This window comes from Panthera leo, chromosome D1 (assembly GCF_018350215.1).
Source record: "Panthera leo isolate Ple1 chromosome D1, P.leo_Ple1_pat1.1, whole genome shotgun sequence".
NCBI classification, from domain to species: Eukaryota; Metazoa; Chordata; class Mammalia; order Carnivora; family Felidae; genus Panthera; species Panthera leo.
Genome location: NC_056688.1, coordinates 101,038,090 through 101,059,511, shown reverse-complemented (window position 1 = coordinate 101,059,511; position 21,422 = coordinate 101,038,090). Strand labels below are relative to the sequence as shown.

The window sequence follows — 21,422 nt, the reverse complement described above, 5'->3', positions numbered from 1 at the left end:
GAACAATTGAAAGGTAGTTGAATGTCTTTGATGGAATAAGTGATTTCACCTAAAGTAATATAAATATTGAAAACCCTCTACAGTGAGAAAAAAAATCAGCATCATCCTAAATGAGAAAGGTAAATATGTGCAATTTCATATTTTTATAAGTTTTAGTTCATAATATGCTCAAATTTAAAAACCTAATATTTAATATATGATAGCAAATGTGTCATATTAAAACAACTATTATATAGATTATATAGTTCTGATATTAAATATAATTTACAGTTGAATAATAATATTAAATAGTAATATTAAAACTCTGAAATACTGAAAACTTCAATAACTAATATGTAAGTATGGTAAATAAATAATAGAGAAAACTTCATTTTGAACCAAGAGCTAGTAAGGAGTACACATTTATTCTTTAAGTTTGGTCTTGGGAATATTTTAATAAGACTTAAAATAAAACAATCCAAGGGCATCTGGGTAGCTAAGTCAATTTCCATACTGACAGCATGGAGCCTGCTTGGGATTCTCTCTCTCCTTCTCTCTCTCTCTGCCCTTCCCCTACTTATGCACACATTCTCTCAACCCCACAAAATAAAATAACCATTTAAAATAAATAAATAAATTGGGGCATCCAGGTCACTCAGTCGGTTAAGCGTCTGACTTCGGTTCAAGTCATGATCTCGCGGTTCATGAGTTCGAGCCCCGCATCGGGCTCTGTGTTGACAGCCCGGAGCCTGGAGCCTGCTTCGGATTCTGTGTCTCCCTCTCCCTCTGCCACACTGAGCTTGAGCTCTGTCTCCGTCTCTCAAAAATGAATAAATGTTAAAAAAAAATTAAATAAATAAATAAGTAAAACAATCCAGTTAATAAAATTACAACTTTAGAGGAATCCAATGAATATTTTACTCTTTAAAATAAAGAAACATAAATGTTTTTAAAATTAATTACAAGGTTTAAGCTGCTAATTAATATTAAATATACAAACATAACTTAAGAAGGTATGAAAATTTTGATATGACCAATATCAAACTGATTTAGAATAATATCACCCAGTCTCTCAATCATTTGGATTTTTCCAGGGAACAGAGGCTTGAGTTTTTAAAAAAATAGCTGTATTAGAACATTAAGTTTTATTTTTCTTGTGTAAATCCTTAAATATTTACAAGAAAGAAGAATAATATAGATAATTTTGTGAGAGCACACAGAGTGAAAATTTGCTCTTTCTACTTTGTTCCTTTATGAGAATAACATGAGCAAATCCTACATGTTTCATCTTTTACCTTGATGACTGTCAAAAAGTTGGGTTTGTTCAACTAGAAATTATGTTTTATTCAGCACCGGAGGGTGTGACCTTAAAGTCATTAGAGTGAAATTATTTAAACTAAATACTGTCATTCTTCAAAGTGATGCATAAACCTTAGACTCTTTTGGTCTTTCTTGTACTAATTCTCCCTACCGCTCCCCCCACCTTTAAAACTGATTGTTCTATTTAGAATCAGTTCATTGTCGAATCAAATGATGAGACCTATGTTAGGTATATTGTATTTTTGTTAGATCGATATGGATCCCAAGTAAGAAAATAATTACAGCCCTTACTGCTCACATAATTTAGTGTCAGTGAAGGAAAGAAAACGAAAGGAATTTAGCAAATTACATAAGAGAGACATTAAGTCTTGAACAGTGATGTGTCCTGTAGGTAAAAATAACAGCACAAAAAAATATGTATTGGCAGAGAATTCACGGAGCGTTTACAACTTGAGTGTTGAATGGTTTGGGATTTTTATAATATTTGATGACTGCTTTAAAATCTCATCGTGTTTGTATAATAATTGTGTGATAACAGAGAAGGTATTCACAAGGTATTTCTTCAAGTTGTGCAGAACTCAGAGTAAAATTCAGTAGAATAAAACTTCGTTTTTAATTATAAAAATCGTCACTAGCACTTGTGTAAACTTGTATAAATGCCAAAAACTTGTATAAATGTATAAATGTGTAAACTTGTATAAAACTGCTTAAAGTTTTTACATATATGAAATGATTTGATTCGCATAACCTGAAGCATTGGGACAGCAACCGCCTCACTTTTAGCTGAGAGAACTGAGAAACTGGCCTGAGGTCACACAAGTAACTTCAATCCCTTCCATCTGCGGAGGACTGTACTCCTTACCTACATCACTCCCCTGATGCTAAATTTGGTAGGTAATGTCCAGTCCCATTAGGATGGAGACATGAGAACGGGCTGGGTGGGACTTGTGGTGAGCCAACGGACATGGGGGTACGATATCCAAGGAGACATTCACATGAGATATATCTATACAAGCTCAGGGTCATACCTGAGTATGATGGATCCCCTCTTAAATTCACTCTCTAGAGCCTCCTTCTCTTCACTAGTCCTGGCTCCAATGAAAGAGAAGAATGGACAAAAGTGACCACCAACAAAGGGACACAATAACGCTATTACACATCATTTTGCTAGGCAATGCACTATAACCCTGGAGAGTACAAAGAACAAAATATAATCATAATTGTAATCATTTAATCCTAGCTAATAAGTGATCAGTGTGAGTTGATAGGTAATAACGTTATCAATATTGTCCCATTCATTTCTTTAAAAATGAAGCAGCAAATATTAGAAAGTTTAAATAATTGTTTAACATCACGCAGATAATAAGTCATGGAGGGCACCTGGGTGGCTCAGTTGGTTAAGCATCTGACTCTTGATTTGTGCTCCGGTCAAGATCTCAGTCCCTGAGATGAAGCCCCATGTCAGGCTCTGTACTGAAAGCATGGATCCTGCTTGGGAGTCTCTCTCTCTCTCTCTCTCTCTCTCTCTCTCTCTCTCTCTCCTGCTCTCAAATAAATAAACTTTAAAAAGTTTCATGAAAATAGCATTCAGACATAAAAAAAATTGCTAGCTTGCAATCACAAACATTTGTGCAATTGGTCAACTATCTACCTTTTCTGAGATTTGATAGCCTTATCGTTAAAGAATCGTGAGTTTAAAAACAGTGATTGGAGAGTATGTTTTGGAGGAACAACAAAGAGAGTGGAGGGTAAAACTAGACAGACCCAACATCTTTTCTCTCTGTGCCCACACACCTTGCATACTACAGGTAACGAACACACTCTTGGTTGTTCCAATTTCCCAGAGTCAACCTGCTTTAAAGTTTTGTTTTGTTTTGTTTTGTTAATCTGAGTCAATGTTCTCAAGTTAATTTTTCTGAATAAAATCCTCTCACGTTTTCCACGTAGTAGCCTTCTAAAGGATATTCTTATGGGCACGATAACAATTCTAACATATCTTTAAAAACCATTTAGTGATTTTGGACTGAATAATAGGGACATTTATGCTCAAAATCAGCAAATAAGGACAGAGGAGTGAAAACCTGAAGTAGGTAGCTGAAAATATATGTGAAAAGACGCTTTAAGATAAAGTGCTACTGCATGGAGAATTCGTGGAATATACAATAGGGTTGTGAAGAAGTGCAGTTAAGTAGAAAACCAAATATCAGAGTAATAGGTCTGTCCTCAGTGTAGTCAATGTTCCAGAGCCTGTGCTGAGTAGGGTATAATTTGTTTATCCCCGGCTGTGTTCAGAAAGTATCATGGAATGGCTCTGAAGCAAATTTCAAGGGAGTTTGACAGTGATAAGCCACAGGATCTAAACTGGAAGCATGGGACACATATAAATGGTAGCATCCTTAAATTGATAACAACGGCAATGATCACGAAAGCCCATCTGGACATTCTGAGTCAGTCTAAAGAACAAACAATGTCAAGGCAGGTACAGTAAAAAGCACAGGCTAGATTTCTCCTTCCACAGGTGAAACACCAGGAAAAATGCCCAGACCAAAAATCTAACCAAATTAATGGAATGTGTTCTCTTGGATTTTGCAGCTATCCCCATCTCCAGTGGTTTCTATTTGGATTGTACTTGGTTGTCTATATCATTATGCTGATGGGCAATGTCACCTTAGTTCTGACAGAATTGGACCCTGATCTCAACTCCCATGTAGCCTTATATTTGCTTGGCAGTTTTTCCTTCTTGGAAATCTGCTACACAGTGTTATCTATTACCTTCCCCAAATGCTTATGAATCTTAGGACCCAAATAGAACTTTTTTTTATAGTTTAGTCATGCAAATCTTTGATCCTAAGTACCTCCATCTATAATATACCATGAAGAAATCAACACTCAATTCAAGAAGATTATTTTAGACTAAATGAGAAATCTTATTGCAAGCACTTGATCAACACAATGATAATTTAGTTAAAATCATTTTTGTCTTTTGTTTTTCCAGACATTGTGTAATGGTATAATTGTCTTTTTTTGTTTAAATTTCTATATTGTCCACCTATATCTCAATACATGAATAGATAATTGAGTCTCTGTAGGTCTCATTAATTCCTCATGATCACAATGTACTTGCTCACTTCTCTGCCTTTGATGTTTCTGGAAACTGTCTAACAATGATATTTTATAATAGTCTATAGTGTTCTATTATGATTTTTGTTTTTCAGTTCCGACATATTATTAAAATAAGAATTTTTCAATGAAAGTGACCAATGGCAGTGAGCAAGTCATTTGAGGATAAATTTGCTAGGCAGAGTTTCGGAAATCATATTATCCATGTAATTCCTTCAATATTGCCATTGTTAATAAGGAATAGTTCAGAAAGCATTTATCAAATATCTACTACATGTTCGGACAAGATAAAGAAAAGATCTTGCATTATAACATCTGATGACCATGTTGTTTATTTTATATTGATAAATAAATGAAACCAGAATGGTTTCAAATAAAGTGCATACACAAACAGTAAGAGCTACAGCTGTGAGGTATGGAATGGAAGGCAAGCTTGTACTTATAAAAAGCTACATGGGGGCATCTAAGTGGCTCAGTTAGTTAAGCGACTTACTCTTGACTTTGCCTCGGGTCATGATCTCACAGTCTTGAGATAGAGCCCTGCCTGGGTCTCCACATTGGGGCATGGAGCCCACTTAAGATTCTCTTTCTCTTTCCCTTGGCCCCTCCCTGCTCATGCTCTTTCTCTCTCTCTCTCCCTCTCTCTCTCTCTCTCTCTAAAAAAAAAAAAAGGGCTTCCTGGAAGAATTGAGAAGTAACAAAAAATATATCTCAAAATTTGGTGGTAACATACCACAAGGAAAAAGTGATATAAAGGTTTCTGTCTCAGGATTCTGTTTGTCAACATATAAGGGATAAAATGGATTAATTTGCTCTGCACACAAACATACAAAAATTGAAAATTAATGATTCTACAACACATCACTGTCAGTCAAACTCTAACCTTGTATTACATATTAACTATGTTGATATATTTCGAATTTCTCCATTAGTTGTGCTCTTTATGCCCAGGATATAAAAAGCTGGAAATTATTAAACAATAGAAATTTTATGTACTAATTTCCCCTAAGTTCCTTTGGTCCATAAAATTAGAAAACAGCCCCCAAAAGATAACTAATTTCACTATTTTCACAGATGGAGAAAAAAACAGCAGAAGTAAATCTCACTTCAGTGATGGAATTTGTTCTTTTGGGATTTTCTGATATTCCCAATCTTCAAATGTTTCTTTTTGTAATATTTTTCTTTGTCTATGTGGTAATTCTGATGGGAAATGGCATCATTGTTCTCATAGCCAGGGTTGACCAGGCTCTTCAGACGCCCATGTATTTTTTCCTTAGTAATTTTTCCTTCTTGGAAATCTGTTTTGTATCTGTCACTCTCCCCAGAATGCTCACAAACCTTTGGACTCAGAAAAGAAATATTTCTTTGTTTGCCTGTGCAACACAAATGAGTTTTGTCCTTACGCTTGGAAACATAGAGTGCCTCCTTCTGACAGTGATGGCCTATGACCGCTACGTGGCCATTTGTAACCCGCTGCACTATTCTTTAGTTATGAACCACAAGGTCTGTGTCCAGATGGTAGTGGCCTGCTGGATCACTGGAGTTCCAGTGGAGACAGGGCAGACATACCAAATTTTCTCTCTGCCATTTTGTGGGTCTAACCAAATCAATCACTTCTTCTGTGACATCCCTCCACTACTCAAGTTGGCCTGTGGGGACACATTCCTGAATGAGATGTTAGTCTTTACAGTCGCTGTGCTGTTTGTTATGATCCCCTTTCTGTTGATACTTGGATCCTACATCAAAATCATCTCCACCATTCTGAGGTTGCCATCAGCAACAGGACGAACCAAAGCTTTCTCCACCTGCTCGTCTCATATCACAGTTGTGGCGATGTTCTTTGGATCTGCAATCATCACATATTTACGGCCCAAATCTAAACATTCTTCCAGAGCAGACAAGTTTCTCTCTCTTTTCTATACCATTGTCACCCCAATGTTTAATCCTATGATATACACTCTGAGAAATAAGGATGCCATGATGGCCTTGAGAAAATTGTTACCTTAATGTTTAATGTATTAGCTTCTGATTTGAGCTCATTTTCTGTTTTCTTATTTAAGTCTGCCATATTGTAATCGAAAATTAATGTTCAGTTTGCTTTCCTACATTACTATACATTGATTATGTTTACTCATTGCTGAGTTTGTTTTATGCTGGACTCTCTGATATCGGGATTGTATCCACATGGTTGCCCTGCTGATAAGAAATTAAGAAGCTAAGTATCCATCCAGCCAATCCCACCAGGCACCACTTTACTTCTCCCCCAAAGTTACTAGTGATAGCACTTTATATTTTTCTATAGCTGACTTGAGCAGTAGTTATAGGATGTTTGCTTTGTAAGGACTCACATGGATGATAATTTATAAATTTTTCTGCAGGCATAAGATTTAAATCAAACACAACTATGTTTAAAAAGATGGAAGAAATACATCAAAATGTTCACACATGAGAGACAGTTTTGTTGTTTTAGTTTTTTTCCTCTTTTGTCTAAATTTTCTTTAGTGAACACATTTTGCTGGTAATGAAAGCAAAAAAAAAATACTGCTCTTTATTCTTTTAATGTCATCCTTCTGTTTTAACCTGAAACCAAGCCAGTAAAATCAATCGCCCTTTGCTTCAAAAAATCATAATTGACCAAAAATCATGTGATCCAACACTGGAGATACCACTGAATTGTTTTGGATAAATGACTCAAACAAGTATAATGGACATAATTAAAACACAGTCACATATGATTTCCAACACTTAAAACAAATAAAAAATAATCTCCATTTCTGGTGATAATGTACATGGTCACAGCAAACCCATTTTCCTGATGAAACCACTAAAAAAATTTGGGTAAACTGTAAAAGTCCTCTTTGGAATGCATCAAATAGCTGTGGAAGGAAAAAAGAATAGATGACAATATCAAAATGAAGGCTCATTAAGTCAGAGTGAGATAACCCACATGATCCCATTTAGTTGGCTTTCTTTTGCAAGTACAATGGTGTTATCAAATTAAAAACTGCCTAAACTCAGGGCACCTGGGTGGCTCAGTCAGTTAGGTGTCTGCCCTGTCCCAGTTTATGATCTCAGAGTTGGTGGGTTTGAGCCCCACATTGGGCTCTGTGCAGAAAGCTGGAAGCCTGCCTGGGATTCTCTGTCTCTCTGTCTCTGTCTCTCTCTCTCTCTCTCTGCCCCTCCCCTGCTTGCACTCTGTCTCTCTCTGTCTCTCTCTCTCAAAACTAAAATAAACATTATTTTTTTTTAAACTGTATAAGCTCATACACATACAAGCTGGTTTGATTCACCATGAACACAACTGAGTTAGGGGTCAATGGCTGGTTCCTGTCCACAGGACTTGTGCATTTCACCTGTACAATCAGTGTAAATAATGTGTTGTCCTAATTGCATAAAACTGTCAAAAGATTTTTTTAATAAACTGAATCTCTACAGTTTAGTTTTTTTTTTTCCTTTTTCATAAACAAATTTGACCACCTTCTTATATGGTTAGAAGACGTTTCTTCATCTAGTTGGCCCATTTTTTCTTTTCTGCTGTTTTTTTGTTTTTTGTTTTTTTTTACTTCTTGATATTTGAAATACTGAAAACTTAAATACTTGATGAATTTTTGTCAAATAGTAAATAACGAAAGAGGAAAACTTCATTCGGAGCCAAGATTGTAACAAATAAGCATGATATTTATTCATTTTCCTCTTAATGATATTTCAAGAAGAGATCTAAAATGAAACAATCCAGGGGTGCCTCAGTGGCTCAGTCGGTCTGGCTCTTAGTTTTGACTCAGATCATAATCCCAGGGTCATGGTCTCAAGCCCCATGATGGACTCTGCACTGAGCATGGAGTCTGCTTAAGATTCTTTCTCTCCCTCTGCCCCTCTCCTTTGCTTGGGATCTTTCTCTGTCTCTGTCTAAAATAAAAAAAACAAATTAATCAAAATAAAATAAAATAAAACAATCCAGCTAATAAAATCACCAACTCTTAAGAAATCCAAGAAGCATTTATAAAAAGAAAATAAAATATTTTATGAAGTTAAAGTTGTGTAAAATAGCGAAAGTGATTTTTCAGTGTAATGTTGGTTTTGAAATAAATTCCAAGGTTTCAGTAGCTAATTTATATTAAGTATACATCTTCATGGCTGAAGATTAGGTCCAGATGTGGATAGTGACTAGTATCTAACTGATTTAGAATATTGTTACACATTCTGTTAATTATTTGAGTTTTCCCAGTAATTGATGCTTGAATTTAAAATAGAAATATTAGCTTACTAAATTTTATTTTCCTAGATTAATAAGGACTTCAACTTTCAAAAGAAAGAATAGTAATATAGAAAACTTTGTGGCAGCACTCAGGATAAGTTTGCTTTTTCTACCTCATCTTCATGTGGAGAAAAAAATACACAAATCTTATGTATTTCATGTCATACATTAATAATTTGATTAACAAAATCTGGATACAATTACATTTCATTTAAAGATTTTTTTCTCTCTCTCTTAGAGAGAGTGAGAGAGAGAGCAAGCAGGCAGAGGGGCAGAGGGAGAGGGGGAGATAGAATCTCAAGTAGGCTTCATGCTATCACCAGAGCCCAAACTGGGGCTCAATCCCACGAACCGTGAGATCATGACCTGAGCTGAAATTAAGAGCCAGATGATTAGCTGACTAAGCCACCCAGACACCCCACAATTACATATTATTTAGCATCAAGCACTATTTTATTTAATTAATGAGTGAAACTATTTATCTTAAATGCTACCATTCTTAAACGTGATCCATCAAGACGATTTTTTCTTTTGAATATTAATTTTTTCCCTTTTAAGAACCAGGATTATCAATTTAAGAGACTTTTATTTTAATTCACTTCAGAATCAACGTGAGCATTGTATTAGGTGAAAACATTCACCATATGTACTTTTGACAAGGAATTTGTATCCATAACACATAAAGAATACTTGCTATCCAATAATACTGACAACCAAGGAGCGGGGAGAAGAGCAAATGGACTGAATGAGCACTTCATCAAAGAAAACATACAAACAGTCAATAAGAACATAAAAATAGGCACATACTTAGTCACAAGAGAAATGCAAATCAAAACCATAACGAAAGACCACAACCCATCCATTAGTATGGCAAAAAGTGAAAACTTTAATGATGCCAAATGTTGGGGAAGGTCAAGCTATTATCCTTCCCCCACACTGCTGGTGGAAGTGCAAAATGTTGTAACCATTTTGGAAAATATTTTTACAGTTTCTTAAAAGACAACATCACACCTACAACCCAACCCAACAATTTCACTCCTATTTATCCCAAATGGAAATATATGCCCTACTCCAAACTTGTTCAGAAATATGCACAACTCTCTATGCGATAGAAACAACTAAAATCCCATCCCCAGATGAATGGATGAACACACTGAAGTGTATTTACCCAAGGGGAATTGAATTCTGCAGTGAAAATCAATGTGGTATATACAACACAGATGAATTGAATCTTAAAGTTTTACACTAAGCAGACTCCAGTAAAAAACAGAGGACATTCTAATTGATTATGAATGATATAAAGCTACAGAAATCTGATCAGTGGTTCCCTGGAGTTGGAGGTGGAAGGAAAACAGATTGTGAAGCTGCACAATGGAATGTTTCAAGATGATGTGAATGTTCTGTATCTTGATCGTGGTAAGAGTTTCACAAGAGTATATGCTCATCAGATTTCATCAAATTTCAAATTTCATTGAATGTATTTTAGAAGTTGTACTTTATTTTATGTAAACTATGCCTCAATAATGTTGCTAATTTAAGAATAAAATTGGGGTGCTGGGGTAGATCAGTTGATTAAGCATCTGACTTATGATTTTGGCTCTGATCATGATCCCATGGTTCCTGAGATTGAACATTGAGTCTGTTTGGGATTCTTTCCCTCCCTCTTCCTGTAACCCTCCTCCACACTTTCTCTCTCTTTCTCTAACTCACTCATTATCAAAATAAATGAATAAATGTTGGAAACAAAGAATAAAATAATATTATATTGGATTAGACATAAAATATATCTTTTTAAAAAGGTAAAATATAGATATGTACCATCAATAATTACTGTTGTGTAAATGTCATGCTAGAACTTCAGTCTAAAGGCTTACATATGGAGGTATCTGGGTGGTTCAGTTGGTTAAGCATCAGACTCTTGATTTTTAGCTCATGTCATGATCTCAGGGTTGTGAGATCAAGCCACACTTTGGGCTCCACACTGAGTGTGGAACCTGTTTAAAATTCTGTCCCTCTCCCTCTGCCTCTCACCCCTGACTTGCATGTGTGCACTCTCTCTCTCTCCCTAAAATAAAAAAAAAAAAAAAAAGATTAAAGGTTTACAAGTTATAGCATGATATAGCACATTGTTAGTGTGAACACTGTGGCAGAGCCTGGCTTATTGCTTTCCAAATATATTCCCATTTCTTTGATATATGATAAACAGTATTCCCTAGCCCTCTCATATCTACATTAGACCATGTGATTAGTTTCTACAATAGCACAAGGAGAGAAGTGATGCGATTATTCTGTGTTGAGACTCTTAAGAGTTTATTTGTTTCCTTATTTTCTGTATATCTTTAATTCTCAGCTGTGTGAATACTGAAGATCCAATAGGGAACTCCAAAGATAAACAAATTAGGGGGAAATGGGATTCTTAGATAAAAGGAACCAGCTTCTTCTTTTTATTTTAAGCGTATTTATTTTGAGGGAGAGAGAGAGAGAGAGAGAGAGAGAGCAAGTGCATGAACAGGGGAGAGGCAGAGAGAGAGGGAGACAGAAAATCTCAAGCAGACTCCATGCTGTCAGTACAGAGCCCAATGTGGGGCTCAACCTCAGGAACCATGAGATCATGACATGAGCTGAAATCAAGAATCACATGATTAACCAACTGAACCACCCAGGTGCCCTGAGGAACCAGAGTTCCTTAATTCCTGACCACAAAATTGTACTGTGGTAAGAGTGGAAGATGCTTCTTTATTTTTTTTAAGCCACTGACATATCTAAGGCATTGTATCAGTTTCAAATTAATTTTTTTGTGTGTGTGATGATGGTATTTAGTTGAATAAAGAAGCCCTCAATTCTCTGTCTTAAGAATAAGACAGGATAGGGATTAAACTGGTCTACTCCAATAGGAGACACAGATTCAATTTGTCCCAGCCTATAAGTAACTGACATCTTATTTGAGGCAAATCATGAATGGACGTCCTATTTGTATATAAACATGAAGTCCCTCAGCTATACCAAATCAGTTACAATAATAGGTACAGAGATCTTAGCATGTATAAGAAGCATGCCATAGTGAAGATAAGCAGGCTTAAAATACAGAAACGAAATGCAGTTTTGGAAATGTACTATTTTGACAAATAGAAAAGCACTATTTTGACACGTAGTCAAAAAGCTCCGAAAAGGAAGAAACAAACATAATTGCAAGTGCAAGTAGATATTGGATTTGCAACTTTATGCACGATAATTTTATTGTCATACCTACCTAGAAGTAGGTAAAATAAGAAAATGATTTTGACAGGAAATTTTGATTTGTTTCTCTTTCTTTCCTAAATAATTTTGTTGAAAAAGATTATTTTTGAGGTGGATCCCATTTGGAAGTAGCTAGATACTTTCCCTGATGTCTGAGTGGACACCTTAATATGAATCGAACCATCTAGATTTTTGTCAGCAGACAGGACATGCTTCAGTTTCCACAAAACTTAATCCAGGAACCGAGCTCTCCACTCCTGAGAAGGGATCGCACCACGTAATGTATTTAAGAACCAAGCACACCATGGTCACGTGATAAAATATATGACAGATTTTTCTAAGGCGGGGGATGATCCAGGTTTGAGTGAGTTATGGGAATAAAGGTAAGAAAAGCAAATCCACACCAATTATGAAGGATCTGAAATGCAATAGATAGAAAGATTTTTTAACTTTTTTTTTTCCTGAAAGTAATACTAAACAAGTAAGTGGAATTTTTCCACCAGGGGACTCCCCCTTAGCGAGGGAGCTTTGTGCCAAGAAGGGTTATCTACAGAGAAGGAAAGAGAAGAAAGGGTTATCTGCAGAGAAAGTTAAAAAAAAAAAAAAAAGAACTATAATGACCGCAAAGCAGAAGCAGTCTCCTAGAAATCAAAATGATACAGGAGAGATGTCCCCCAGGATGAGCATGACTGCTTCCTATTTAAAAGCACCTAATGTTGGAAGGTAGCAAGAGTACTGGAGAATTACAGCCACTTTCTGGCACAAAAGAAGAGCTGAAAACATTTACGGTTTACAAAACACCTAGAGTCACATAAATAGCCTCATGAAAATCCATAAAGGTAAGCTATAATTGTGCTACTAGACTCTTTTATTTAAGGATGCTTCTATTTTTTTTTTTGACATTTACTTATTATTGAGAGACAGAGTGTGAGCAGGGGAGGGGCTGAGAGAGAGGAAGACACAGAATGTGAAGCAGGCTCCAGGCTCTGAGCTGTCAGCACAGAGCCAATGTGGGGCTCGAACTCACAAACCACGAGATCATGACCTGAAAGGAAGTGGGAGGCTTAACCGACTGAGCCACCCAGGTGCCCCATTAAGGATCTTTCTAAAGTTGAGGCTCAAGATACAAAGAAAAAAAATAGAAAAGCATAAAATTCTGAGATTTTTATCTGAAAATCAGCTAACTGCTCTTGGAGAGGAAATATCTTCTGTACCCTTCAAGATTCTCCTGGCTGGTCTAAGCATTAAATTAACACGACACAGATTGAGAGAAGAAAATGAAGTTCAATTATGTGTGCACAGAGGCCCGATAAAAAAAATTAAGACTCAAAAAAAAAAAAAAAAAAACATAGTCACGTTACTTTTATACATTTTTAAAAATGTTTTACTTTTATTTATTTTAAGAGAGAGAGTGCACACAAGTTGGGGAGGGAGAGAGAGAAAGAGAGGGAGAGAGAGAATCCAAAACAGGCTCCATGCTATCAATGTGGAGCTGGATACGGGTCTTGATCCCACAAAGTATGAGATCATGATCGGAGCTATAATCAAGAGTCAGTCACTTAACAAACTGAGCCACTCAGTTGCCCCATTTTTATACATTTTAGACAAAGGAATTGCAAACAGTATTTGGGCTGGGGTAGTGAATTGCCAAGTGTAACAAGGTTTGTTCAGATAGATTCACTGCGCCCTGAATTTCCTATTTCTGAAGACAGGAATGTCTCTCTAACTTTTTGTGCAAGGAGGGTAGCTTTCACATCAGAAATGTATTTCCTGATGTCTAGAGACAAAAATAGGGGATTTCAGCCAAACTATTAAGGCAAAACATCAGCCAACAAGGATATAAGATGGAGATGGGAGTAGTAGATTTGATGAAGTAGGAAAACACATCATATTTGTTTTCAAAAGTTGGAGAACAAATATCAATAATATGTAACACAATTGTTAAGCAACGTTGACTGCCTGATGTTAGATGACATATTAAGTGAAGTAAGGCTGTGTGTGCATATGTGGTGTGTGTGTGTGTGTGTGTGTGTGTGTCCCATTATTGTACTCTAGCCATTTGCATGCCCTGAATAAAAAATAATTAGGTTTAACCAAGGTTGCACTTTAATATGTAAAATTAAGAAAATAATATAAAGAAAGGGAATTGCAATTGACTGCAATGCAATTAATGACAGTGGATCATAGACTCTTACTTAGATAAAAAGGAATATATGAAAAATACTGTGAGGAATGGGGGTTACTTCTCTTGATTGATTTAAAGGTTAAGTGATACTTATCATGCATTGCATAGGATGTCTTAATAGGGAAAGTTATGGATGGGATGGGATTAATGCTTTCAGTATTTAGCAGTATTTAATGGGAAAGGTACATAAAGGAGAACAATAACATCACATATATTTGTTCCCACAGGAACAAAGGATTGGTTTAACTAATTGATTCTCATTAGAATAAAAATGGGAAGACTTAACACTCATTTTGAATAAGAATTAAACAACCTTTTAAGGGGAAAGGCTTGAATTGAAAGAAGATGGAACAACCCAACCAACACAGGGAAAAAAAAAAATGAATCCAGTCAAAAACAATAGAAAAAGCCTGTCTCATAATTCTACTCATAATAGGGGTGCAATAATACATATTATTTCTGCATGACATACTAAAGAATCAATGCATATTTCTCATTATCTCTATTATTACGTGCAAGTATAAAACATATACATTAGGATTTTCCTTCTTGGATTGATTTTAAGTGCACATCAATTCATTTTTGAGATTTCACATCTCATTTTCTGGAAACAGAGTCAAGAAATAATTTAAGAGATTGCATAAATACATTAATGCATCTACTGCAGTTAACGGGAAGGAAAATGTGGTTGGAAAATGTTAATGGACTAACCCTCTTTCATTTACTATGTCTATAGATGGAGAATCGATTAAAAACAGGAATTTCAAATGTTACTACACTGGTGGAATTTGTTCTCTTGGGGTTTTCTGATATTCCCAATCTCCACTGGACTCTTTTTGGGATATTTTTAGTCATCTACCTAACTATCCTGATGTGCAATAGCATCATAATATTGGTAACAAGAATTGACTCTGCTCTCCAGACCCCCATGTATTTTTTTCTTGGCAATCTCTCCTTCTTAGAAATCTGTTATGTAACAGTCACTATCCCCAGAATGCTCATGGACTTATTGACTCAGAAAGGAAATATTTCTTTCTTTGCCTGTGCTGCACAAATGTGTTTTGTCCTTATGTTTGGAGGCTCAGAGTGTCTTCTCCTGACAGTGATGGCCTATGACCGCTACGTGGCCATTTGTAACCCTCTGCACTACCCTCTAATCATGAACCACAAGGTCTGTGTCCAACTGGTGACTGTCTCCTGGATCAGTGTATTTCCATTTGTAATTGGGCAAACATGCCAGATTTTCTCTCTGCCCTTTTGTGGGTCTAACACAATTAATCATTTCTTCTGTGACCTCCCCCCAGTACTCCAGCTAGCTTGTGGGGACACATTTGTGAATGAGATAGCAGTCTACGTAGTTGCAGTGATATTTGTCATGGCTCCATTTCTGTTGATTGTTGTCTCCTATGGCAAAATTATCTCCAGCATTCTGAAATTGTCGTCAGCCAAAGGGAGGGCTAAAGCCTTCTCCACCTGTTCTTCTCACCTGATAGTTGTCGTCTTATTCTATGGAACGGCTACCATCACGTACTTACAACCCAAACCAAATCAATCTGAAGGAGTTGGGAAATTGATCTCTCTTTTCTACACCGTTTTGATCCCAACTTTGAATCCCATTATATATACTCTGAGGAACAAAGACATCACAGTGGCACTGAGAAAATTACTAACGAAGATTTTAATATGACTCAAACACTTGAAATTGTGGAAAGAACTTGCTTATATGCTTGTCATGCAGAGACAACAGAAACATGTCTTCTAGTTTTATTCCTCAATAATGTTCATTAATAACATCAATGGAACCTCACACTATGTTAAGGAATCTTAGTTTCATAGGATTAACTTAAGGACTTTTGTACAAATTACAAATTATTCCAACTGCAGCAATCCAATCTGAAGATCCATCTTTCCTCTACTGTGAACTAGTGAGTTAAGAGATTGCCTGAGCAATACGATGATAGTTAACTCGGTGTATCTTATAAACAGGGATTAGAGCCATGTGTTGCGATCAGTTTTTTTACCTTCCCATTTCTCCAGATATATTTGCCGCCCTTCTTTGTACCTATGTTTGAATTTAGCCAATGACAAACACCAACAGCAGGCAAGATGGAGGAAGCAGGAGTATCTTCATGTTTTCTTTGCATTACTGTTTCTTTCTATCATTTGTCACTGGTCATGCTGCTTTAAGACTACAAGTCCTGAGAATCTCCCCTTTACCATCCCAGTACCCACTGTTTTCTGGTGACATCATTCCCTCCCCTGGTAGCATCAGGTTTTGCTCTGTTAATATCCATTCAGTATTACATTTGTCTGGAATTTTCACTGTAAACTATCAACATTAATGTGTAGCAGGTTGAATGTGGGTCCATCTAAAACATATGGCCGTTTAGAATCTGCAAACGTGTCTTCTTTGGAAAAAAAAAAGACTTTGTAGATGTAATTAAATTAAGGAAATGAGATCATCCTGGTGTAATGTGGGCACTGTATCCTCTGAGCAGTGTCCTTATGAGACAGAATGCTAAGAGGACGTTTAAAAAATAGATAAAGACACTGAAAATAACATCTTTTAAAGGTGGAGACAGAGGGGTGCCTGGGTGGCTCAGTCAGTTGAGCTTCCGACTTTGGCTCAGGTCATGATCTCACTGTCTGTGAGTTCGAGCCCCGCATCGGGCTCTGTGCTGACAGCTCAGAGCCTGGAGCCTGTTTCAGATTCTGTGTCTCCCTCTCTCTCTGACCCTCTCCCATTCATGCTCTGCCTCCCTCTGTCTCAAAAATAAATAAACATTAAAAAAAAAAAAAAAGGTGGAGACAGAGACAGGAATGATACAACCAAGAACAAAGAAAGGTCAAGAGCCATTCAACACTGGAAGAAGCAAAGAATGATTCTCAGAGGCCGGAGTGAAGAGAGGCTGACAACATTGTGACTTTAGACTCTGGATTCTAGAGCTGCGAGAGATTCCGTTTCTGTTGTTTTAAGCCACTCAACTTGTGCTATTTTGTCACAGCTGATCGAGGAGGATAATGCACCACGTAAATAGTCTTTTCATTGAAGTGCTTCTATTTGAATCCTCTGGAAGAAATTGTCCTTCTCAGGCAGTAAAATGGGAAGGCGCTGTCAGTCGGAACATATTAAGACAACGGGACGCATCAACACCATATAATGCAGCACAGCCACTCAAGACGATGTTTTAGAGCCCCTTCACTGACGAAATTCCAAGCTCTCCAGACATGTGAGAGAGAAAGTAAATCTATGTATAAAATGTAGCTAGGCTTAGAAAAGAAATTTTGGCTTCCTGACGGTGTTAGGGTTTCAAATGATTTCAGATTTTTAATTATTTTTTTGTAGTTTGGATTTATTACAAAAAGAATGTATCACGTAAATTACAAGAAATAATAACTTCTTAGGCAGAAAACATAAATGTTCCCAGTAAAGAACATTCTTGAATCACTCCCTTTCTTATTGTTACCTGATGTCAAACAGAATATGTATCAGCCAGCAGAGAAAGTTCAATATCTGCCAAATCATCTTTTATTTTTGATATGTACGTGATGCATCGCTAAATTCTATTGCTGAAACTAGTAGTACACTGTACGTTAACTAACTGGAATTTAAATGAAACATGAAACAAAAAAGAAAAGAAAGAAAGAAAGAAAGAAAGAAAGAAAGAAAGAAAGAAAGAAAGAATAGATTTTTTGCTATGAACTAAAAGGAATCGGGAGGGGCGCTTGGGTGGCTCAATTGTTTGAAAGTCTGACTTGGGCTCAGGTCATGATCTCAGTGCTCCTGGGTTTGGGGTCTGTGCTCACAGCTCAGATCCTTTGGCATGCTTAGGATTGTGTCTTCCTCTCTCTCTACCCCTCCCCCTGCTCATGGTCTGTCTCTCTCTACCTCAAAATTAAATAAACATTAAAAAGAATAAAAATAAAAGGATTCAGGATATATAATATTTAGAGTAATTTCTTTATAAAACTAACTAAAAGGCCTTGGGACACCTGGGTGGATCACTGGGTTGTTTCCGATTCTAGATTTTGGCTCAGGTCAGGATCTCATGGTTTCTGAGTTTGAGCCCCATGTTGGTCTCCATGCTGATAGTGTGGAGCCTGCTTGGGAGTGTATCTCTCTCTCTCTCTCTCTCTCTCTCTCTCACCCTCCCCTGGTGTCTCTTTTTCTCAAAGTAAGTAAATACACTTTTAAAAAAAAAAACTTATTAAAAATAACTAAAAGGCCTTCAACAATAGACACAAAAATGGATAAATTTAAGATTATAAAAGTGGACATAGTTAAAATGAATGCCTGTCAGTGATTATTGAATGATGATAATCTTCAAAAGCAAAAAGGAAGGAAAGAGAAAAATGTCAATGAGTGTAGAATTAATGAATGGATTCTAGGATTTGACAAATCAGAAAGATAATATAGAATATAAAAAATATGCAAATATTGATGAATAGGATTTTTTTTGGATTTTTACAAATTCAGTTAAAAAAGGAATATGCATGATTATCAGATTTATGTAAATGGTAAATTTATAAATTGGGCATGTCTCTCTTTCAATTCCAAAAAATATGTATAAAGGTGCTTTTACTTACTTGCTGACAATACTAATCTACAAATTAAAAAATAACAGAATAAAAAAGCAAAAATTTAAACACTTTAAAAAAACACAGAAAATGTTGGAAATTAAATCCCATTAAGTAAGGCTTACATGAAATAAATGAAGATAAATCCAAAGGTAACTGTACTAAAATAAATAAGTTAATATTCGAAATCTCACCATATTGATCCAATTAAGAAAATATGTATGTCTGAATAGGCCAAATCATTAATCAACTATTTTCTACCTATTAAAAATGTTATTATTAACCCTAAAAGAAAATAAACCCATTTGCATTGTTTTCTCCAGTTTCATTTTGGAAAAATTGATCAGACGCCACAGAATGTGCTTCCACAAGGATTTTATTTAAGGCAACTTAACACAAGTTTATTATTTCACAGTCTCTATTTTTTTGTTTATTTATTTATTTTTGAGAGACAGAGAGAGAGAGAGAGAGAGAGAGTTGAGGAGGGGAAGAGAGAGAGGGAGAGACAGAAAATACCAAGTGGGCTCCACACTGTCAGCATGGAGCCCATCGTGGGGCTCAAACTCACAAACCCTGAGATCATGACCTGAGCTGAAATCAAGAGTCAGAAGCTTAACCGACTAAGCCACCCAGGCGCCCCTCCCAGTTTCTCTAGGTCAGAAACCCAGCATGGTGTGGCTTGTTTTCTCTGCTGAGAGTCTCAGAGGCTGAAATTCAGGTACGACCTGGGTGACATTCTTGTCTGGAGCCTCCAGAGAAAAATATTTGATTCTAAACTCTATTAGGTTACTGGAAAAATCCAGCTTTGGACATTGTGAGTCTCAGGTCCATCTCTCCTTACTGCGTGTCAGCTAGGAACAACTGTCGGTTCCCAGAAGCCAAAGGCAGTCCACACTCTCTTCCTTCTTCCACTTCACTCACCTCGAATCTCTGATATTTTTTTTCTGTCTCTGGCTGGTCTACGTACATGTATATGTACATGATTTATGTCATTAGGTCAGGCCCAGCTGAGCAACCTCCCTAATTTAAGGTCAAGTAATATTCAACCCCTAATTATATCTGCAAAATGCCTTTACAGTTATTTTAGGGTCTTGATTAGTTTCTTGCAATAATAACACAAAGAAATAGGCAAAAGATTTTATTGAAAAATATTGAAAGTTGGTTGAAACTATATCTTGCTTTCATTTCAAATCTTAGAAACTAGGGGTGCCTGAGTGGCTCAGTCGGTTAAGCGACCGTCTTCGGCTCAGGTCATGATCTCAGGGTTTGTGAGTTTGAGCCCCGTGTCGGGCTCTGTGCTGACAGCTCGGAGCCTGGAGCCTGCTTTGTATTCTGTGTGTGTCTCTCTCTCTCTGCCCCTCCCTGCTCACACTCTATCCCTGTCCCTCAAAACAAATAAACGTTAAAAAAACATATTAAAGTCTTAGAAACTGAGGCAAGCCTGGGGAGTTAGCGAGAGAGTGAGCAATGGGGAAAAAAAAAAAAAAAGAAAAGGATCAGTGAACCAAACATTTCATTGCAAATCAGAGTGTGATACAGGGGTAAGTTTGCACATCTCAGTTATAGCTACCAAACAATTTTCACAGGGATTAGGGAAGTAGACTGGAAACAATAGCAGGCACTGTAGGGTTTTCTAATTCCAGTCTGATATATTTCCCTTGTAAAATATTTATTTTGAACATAGATTTGAGGTATTACTTGCAATTGATCCCATTTTGTCTGATGGCAATTAAAAAATTAATTAATATTCCTTTCAGGATTGTGTTAGTGTTAAAAATTAAAAAAGAAAAAGGAAAATAAGCAGATCGCAATAAAGAAAGCCTGCACGTGTAATGATGATAGACGTCTAGGGTTGCTACATTCAAAGTCCCAGGTGGAAGATAGGAGAGAAATCTTAAGGAAAGTGGAGATAGGAAAGGGTCCCACGTGCACTATTTTCTGTTTGGATTTTCTCCAGTAACATTGGTAGACAATGATTGCTGCTTTCTCAAGAGCATTCTTGCTTCCTGTCCAGATCTGATGTGGGAGGGGGGTGAGGTGGATGACCAGGGGACTTGAATTCCATAGGGTGATTGTCCTCAAAGATGTTCCAGAATGTCTGGAAAAACACATAAGAATGAGTGGCAAACAGAAGCATAAAGTTGAGGTGATACATGAAAAAGAAACAAAACCAGTAGAATCAGGGGGATATCTTCATTTGAAGGGAGCTTGCTATTTTTAAAGCATATATTTTGAAATAAATATGACTTTCCATTATGAAAAAATATCAACTTATTTTCTTTTCTCAATGTTTATTTATTCTCAGAGAGAGAAACAGAGACAGAACATGAGTGGGGGAGGGGCAGAGAGAGAGGGAGACACAGAATTGGAAACAGGTTACAGGCTCTAAGCTGTCAGCACAGAGCCCAACGCGGGGCTCAAACCCACGAACATGAGATCATGACTCGAGCCGAAGTCGGATGTTTAATCGACCTGAGCCACCCAGCCCCTCAATCTCTTATTAAAACAAAAGTTTCTTGCACATATGATTATATAATCATTGTATATAGAAATATATGCATATTTATTGTACATAAGCACTTGTACTTACACTGTTCTACTGAGGGAGAAAAAACAGCTATAACACAACCCAGAAGAGAACGCATGAATTATTTTATGTTAATATGATTTTGTGTTAATATTCTTCACTTATTTTAGAACACTGTAAAATTCTCAGAACCAAGATTTGAGCAATAGTCAACATGTACT

The 21,422-nt window shown here is 36.5% G+C and overlaps 2 protein-coding genes across 2 annotated transcripts; both read left to right on the top strand.

Moving 5' to 3' along the window:
• Positions 1 to 5,478: 5,478 nt before the first annotated feature.
• Positions 5,479 to 6,426, top strand: LOC122200587 (olfactory receptor 10AG1-like). The gene has a single exon (XM_042906285.1). It carries the CDS (start codon positions 5,494 to 5,496, stop codon positions 6,424 to 6,426), a length of 933 nt encoding a protein of 310 aa, XP_042762219.1. The 5' UTR covers positions 5,479 to 5,493.
• An 8,388-nt stretch (positions 6,427 to 14,814) lies between these two features.
• On the top strand, positions 14,815 to 15,783 carry LOC122200590 (olfactory receptor 10AG1-like). Its single transcript, XM_042906288.1, has one exon. It carries the CDS (start codon positions 14,833 to 14,835, stop codon positions 15,781 to 15,783), a length of 951 nt encoding a protein of 316 aa, XP_042762222.1. The 5' UTR covers positions 14,815 to 14,832.
• The last annotated feature ends 5,639 nt before the right edge of the window (positions 15,784 to 21,422 follow it).